This window comes from Danaus plexippus, chromosome 15 (genome assembly GCF_018135715.1).
Source record: "Danaus plexippus chromosome 15, MEX_DaPlex, whole genome shotgun sequence".
Taxonomy (NCBI): Eukaryota; Metazoa; Arthropoda; class Insecta; order Lepidoptera; family Nymphalidae; genus Danaus; species Danaus plexippus.
In genome coordinates, this window is record NC_083547.1 from 4372516 (window position 1) to 4378928 (window position 6413).

At 30.9% G+C, this 6413-nt stretch overlaps 1 protein-coding gene across 2 annotated transcripts; it reads left to right on the plus strand.

Moving 5' to 3' along the window:
• Positions 1 to 1244: 1244 nt before the first annotated feature.
• On the plus strand, positions 1245 to 5594 carry LOC116766615 (serine protease inhibitor 3/4-like). Of its 2 annotated transcripts, XM_032656530.2 has the most exons (9): positions 1245 to 1327; positions 1402 to 1478; positions 1542 to 1679; positions 2560 to 2760; positions 2831 to 2929; positions 3123 to 3263; positions 3398 to 3610; positions 3964 to 4117; positions 4370 to 5594. In XM_032656530.2, exons 1-9 carry the CDS (start codon positions 1315 to 1317, stop codon positions 4522 to 4524), a joined length of 1191 nt encoding a protein of 396 aa, XP_032512421.2. In that variant the 5' UTR covers positions 1245 to 1314; the 3' UTR covers positions 4525 to 5594. The 2 variants fall into 2 exon arrangements, with proteins under 2 accessions (XP_032512421.2, XP_061378969.1); XM_061522985.1 differs by lacking the exon at positions 3123 to 3263.
• Positions 5595 to 6413: the final 819 nt, after the last annotated feature.

Sequence of the window (6413 nt, forward strand, 5' to 3'; positions counted from 1 at the left end):
TTTTGCGCAATATACAGAGGTTTTCTCACAATCTATCGTCGGTATAATGGAGCTGTTAAAGACAATATTCTCGGAAACATATTGGATGCAGCTCGACGAATGTGTAAGCGAGCGCGCGACGACCGCAAGGGCTGGGACATACTGGGATTACTTGCAGGATAAATTAATAGAAATTAATGCTGCTTGCATATTATATTTATAAAAAGGTTTACAATAAACAAGCCAGAGACAAACAACGAATTTTATTTGCTTGAACAGCTATTCGGTTTAGAAGGAATTTTCACGAAAAGTCAAAACTGTTCTTACATCAACGTTTAACAATTCTGCAATCTAGCCTGCCTTATATGTTTAATAAAAAAAAAGTATAGATTAAAACGAAATATATATATATATATACTTTAGAAACATCTTATAAACATAAATAAAGTCAGTGTACCATAAGCTTTAACAAACGATAAATCCGTAGCTACATACATCTGGGCAGACGTTCGATTCAATTTTATTACTATTCTCTTGCCGACTTATTTGATTCACCCGTCAAAGGCTCGGAACACTTCGGTTACATTATCCACAGCTTCACTACTTGCTTAACTACAACGAACTTACTGCCTCCTAATACTTCATTTTTAGTGCTGAAATATTCTATTTGAAAATAAATAGTGAAAGATTGAAACTCCTATTTGTAGCGAAAATTGTGGTATCCCGTTTTTTCTTCAGGCACTACTTACATAAAATTATCTAAGGTGATATACAGTTTACTGTTTCTTGGGAAACCAACATTCCTGAAGACCAAGGTCAATAAGAATTACGGGCTCACTAACGAACTCACTAAGACTAGGTTCGGCGTAAATTTGAACGGAGAGAAGTGGGAACGAGAGATATAACAGCTAAATCTCTCTACAACCTACTAGAGGACTTGGGCCTGTCCAGAAATAACATCAATTCATTCTGGGAACATACGTCAAAGGCAGCCCTAGTGGGTTCGTTTCAAATTTGGTTAGATAGAGAGAGGAACATGAACGGTGGAGGAAAGCGTTTAACTCACGTTGTTAGATGCCCCTTGAACCTACACCTGGGTCGTAGGTCCAAGGGCACTATTAAAGCTCCTGTCCCTACAACGCGATTGCCCCGGCACCCTCATGGTGACTCCGTGGAATTCTGTGAAGTTTTGTCTCTGTCTATTTTAAATTTGTTAATAAATACGACGAGTTTTCTCGATAAAACTAAATTATTGTGAAAACTGGCAATGTAATTATGACTGTCGTAAAAAAATTATCGTATACATCGATTTAGTAAACATATTCAAACTTGAAAATGTTGTTAATAGGTATGGATACATTATGCGGAATTATGTATTTTTTGTTATATTGTGTTTTATATAATTTTTTTTTTTTGTTTTAGCAAATTTGGTGTTAATCTTCATTTTCAATACATTTCATACAGCAAAATCCAGCAAATTAGCAAACAGCTTAGCAATGGTAAAATATCTAAATAACATTTGACTACAAAACATTTAATACATATATTACTTTAAATTTAAGGAACTGCTTCTCAATACTAAGATAAATACAGTTGTCTCGCCACTCTTGGTTCGTTTTCCACTATGCAAGTTGACCTCAGAAGCTGAAGGTACTACAAAAAGTGATTTACTCTCAATATTAGGAATAAAATCTAAAGAGGTAAGTAGAATCATTATAGCTGGAATATTTTAAACAATATATATTATACATCATGAGAATATATCCTTTCAAAGGAATTTGAGCTTTAATATGGACTATTTATTATTGTGGAAACAAGTAATGGAGGAAGAAATAAATATACACTTATATGAATTCGCTTTTCATGTTAAAGCCTGGTTTAACAATTTTCCACACAAACTAATGTTCGAACACCAAAGTTCATTATAGTAATTGGAAATCCAACCCAAATCTTAAAATCAACTTACTTCTAGTGAATAAGTTACCAAAGAAGCCTTCAAAAACAATTTCACTAGAAGTCATAGAATTTATCGCGATACATTTTTTTTTTCTATTTCCTCATATTTTTTGTTGAAAGAGCTGTGAAGTTATTTATCTACAAAAAAAAAACTAATTTATTTTAGCCTTTATATTAAGAAAAAAAAAATACCATATTTAATGTTAATAAATATTAATCCTTCAATTTAAATACGACAAGAATAAAAAGATATATAATCAAACTAATACCTCTCGAATTATTTTCGGCGATCCCATATATCTTTACTAAACTTAACTACTTAATTAAAACTATATTTTCCGATATCACTCACCTACTTTGGTTCACATTTTTATTATTTACGAAGATTTCGGTTACTTTGAAACCGTGATCACGGAAAGACAAAATCAAGGTGCCTTTATTTAAATGTGTTAGTCATAAAATCCTATGTAAACCAAACCCTATATTTGTATGAATAGATTTTGGATTTGAATCCGTTACGTTAGTGATTATAAAACATATAAAAGTAAAACAAGACAAGTTAAATAAAACGGTTAACGGGAAATTTTGATTTTTTTGGTGTTTCATTGAAGAATATGTGGACAGGTTCAAAACTGCTACACCGAAATAAAAGACGTGTTAGAGGGAATGTCACATATGGATTTCTTGAGCTTAAACAAAATCATAGTGAATTATACTGACGACGTGAAACTCCAATTCATATCGAACGGCGCCAACTACGGAATCAAAGTTGATAAAATCGGCTTTAACTATCCAAGTTCTGCAATATCCTTTATAAACAGATGGGTAATAATTTGTAACATTGTTTAAAAAAAATTATTACTTTTCATAATGTGATATATACATATTTTTTTAGGTTGATAAAGCCACTTTAAAAAGAGTAACAGATGTTTTGGAGCCGAATGATATCAACAACAAGTCATCCATGCTGATAATAAACGCGGCTTATTTGAAGGTAAACCTATTTTAGAAAGTATATATGAATTCAATATTTATTTTGATATCTTTTCATTCTCTTTCCATTTGAAATCGAAGCCTATATCGTCAAAAGACTTTCAAAAATATGTTACAATTTTTTGTAAACGAACGAGTATTTATTTTTTCTTATTATTATTTATTTAATTTTACAAATAAATGAATGAAAAAAGGTAACCTGGGAGATCCCATTCGATATAACATTGACAAAGAATGCAAAGTTCTATCAAATCGATGGGAAGGTGTCCACTGTATCAATGATGACTAAAATGGATACCTGTTTGTACTTCCAAGACGAAAATATGAATATTCAGGTACATAACTGTTATATAATGAAAACATTCCAACTGTCTCTCCGTACAAGTGTACTTTTAATATAACATTTAATATAATCAGAATTTTAGCATTTTTAAGATTGTTAGTACATCAAACAACAAATTTTTTACAGTTTGTAACCATGAAATTGGCCAGTTTTGGCATAACAATGTCGATCGCATTACCTGAAACACGAAAAGGTCTTTCTGAACTCCTGCACAAATTATTACAAGAGCCAAACTATTTTGATCAAATACAAAATAATATGAAGTTTGAAACTATTAAAATAAATTTGCCGAGGTTTAAAATAAAGAACTGTTTCGAATTGGATAAATACCTAAAAAAGGTACGATATATTTTTCTAAATTTAATATAAATAATATTTTGTAAACTGTAACGTATTAATTTAATATTAGAAGTATTTATTTAATATTAGAAATATATTTATTGCAAGTTGATTAATAGATATATTTTCTGTGTGTTAATGCAACAAAACAAAAAAAGGGGCACCTGATGGTTAGCTAAAGAAAACACATTGTACCTGTTCTTATAGGTCCAAGTATCCGAACCAGTGACTTATTTACCGTTAAAATCATAAGAAACAAACATGGTAAAAAAAGGAATAAAAAAGTGTAATAAATATAAGGACTAAATATATAAGAACGTTGAGAACTATACAACTTTATATTTAAATTTTAGATAGGCGCAAGTCAACTTTTTAATGAAACATACTCGGGCCTGGATAGAATATTGAAGAAAAACAGCACATCCAAAAATATACATCTTAGTAAAGTGAAACAAAAAATCTTTATTGATATTGATGAAATGGGGATATTCAGGAAACTCCCTGGAGGTGAATTTATAAAAGATTTACAACATCCCCGTGCGAGGTTAACTTGAAAATTATCCAATTCTGTACAGAGGAAATCGACTTAGGTATAACTTAGAAACTACTGAGTCGTAAAATTTATTGATTACTATTAAATGATGATAGGTTTAATATAAATCACAACACCACAATGAAAAGAAAATGTATGTGTGTAATATATGTAAACCAATAATTACTCAATTAAAAGAAATTCCTTTACATTATTTTATTTTCCAGAGATGTACGATGAAACGCATGGACTAGCTTTTGGGTCTACCGAAGTTGTTGGAGATCATCCTTTTTACTTCACCGTCAATTTACAAACTAGTCCTTTGGAAAATGCTCGCAGATATCATTTATTTCAAGGAGTTTATTATGGACCTGAAAATTAAAAAGAAAACAAAGCTAGACTCCCTTTTGCAAATCTTTTAATTCTTTAATTTAAACTATTAAACTAATCAAGTGAATTTCAATGACAGTATTTTATATTGAATAATACATTATAAAATGTTACTTAAAAATGGCACAAAGCACAATGACAGCTAACTAGCGGTCACGTGCCGGTCACGTGCAGCTCATAGATATGTAATAGTAAATAATAGAGCCAATCTCAACGGTGGAATGAATTTGCCGACTTTCAATCAATTGCCAGACATTATTTGAATGAAATGAAAAGGTATTGAAAATCGTAATGGGCATGCAAATGAAGTTACACATTTATGTCTGAATGATTTTTTTTTTGTCTGTTTTACATTAATATAAAGCCGAATAAGACTGATGGTATTGATAAGCTTCATTAATTACCGTTAAAACTGCAGCTACATTGATGTTACTCGCTTTGATTTAATTAATTCATTTACTCATGTTGTATAGCTATCATTTAAATAAAAAACACTGTTGTCTTTCTGCATGTCTACATTATATTCAAGAAAAGCTATAAACCTACTTTTTATATTTGTCTTAAATATTTTAAAAGTATTTATAATAATCTGAGTTCATAGTAAAACTTATTGCAAGTGTGGACGCAGCCAACAACTAGCTCATAACAAAATCTATCACAAAAAATATTACCAATACTTTGGTCAGATTGGAGCCAACTAATTGGGTCCCTAGAGATTTACCTGTCAGATGACAGACCACAACAATCCTTGTTTTGTGAGATGAGTCTACGCTAAAATACTGAAATAATAAAAATAAAAAAGTTTTTCTCGTTCACGTTATATATCATTTATCGTTAATTATGTTAGTAATAATATTCCTAGTTCCCAAACAATCAGGCCTCTGGAGGGTGTTTACTTATCCAACATAATGTTAAAAAAGTTGTTTATTATCACCAAAAGTCTATAAATATTTTTAAAAAATATAGATTTTTTTCCATTACTAAAATTATAAGTTAACGGTTAAATTAAAAAGAATTTGGGAACCGAAACTGGAAATCTTTTTAAGTTTCGTTGACATAGAACCAGACAGAGATATTTTTTCATTATTTTTTTTCTTTTTCATCATTTGATTTTTTTTTTTTCATTATTTGATGTGTTAAATAATAAGCATTCTTTGAATGATCTTTGGAGTTTGAAGTTTTGTTTGCAGAAAATAAATAATATCGTCTAACAAAAACTATCATCCGCCTAATTAAGTCATAACTACGTTTATCGCCTGTCGTAAGTGTCACCTATCCCTGTGAATTTATTCACCACCGGTACTTTATATGCATGACTATTTAGATTTTACAATATTCAAATGGCCACAATAACAATCACAAGCAATTATAAAGGAGTTCGGTATCCAGTGGTCTGAGGCGTTAAATATGCAGATTAATGTTTCAGCTCCCTGTTATTGTATAAGGCTGAAAGAGGTATATATTTGTTATAATAAATTCATCGTATAATAATTTTATACTCTCGTTTACTTTCAGTCCTTTATCTTGTATATTCAGAGAATATCAAAAGTATAAGTAGTTATATTATGTCACCTAAATTTAAAAACTATCGCACTTGCAGTAATAACTGCCAATTGCAATGGTTTTTATACCTAAATGGGGGAGGAATATAACTCTTTTTCAGCCACAAGAGGGTGAACTTTAAAATGGACATACATTTAGTCCGTGATAGTGACTTCAACCATGGACTGCAACCGCACCTACATCAGGTAGTTAGGTAGGGTGTGCAGAAAAATCGTACCCAGGTCGCACTACGACAGGCCATTTGTTAATTCGTTGAAATATCGCAGCAGGCGACGGCTATTCATTATAAGGCTCGTTTGTGCCACACGTGTACAGTCA

Excerpts from the sequence above, each read along its gene's own strand:
- LOC116766615 (XM_032656530.2), top strand. Across the intron at positions 2,761-2,830 it reads TATCCTTTATAAACAGATGG|GTTGATAAAGCCACTTTAAA; the intron begins GTAATAATTTGT and ends ATATTTTTTTAG. Across the intron at positions 2,930-3,122 it reads TAAACGCGGCTTATTTGAAG|GTAACCTGGGAGATCCCATT; the intron begins GTAAACCTATTT and ends GAATGAAAAAAG.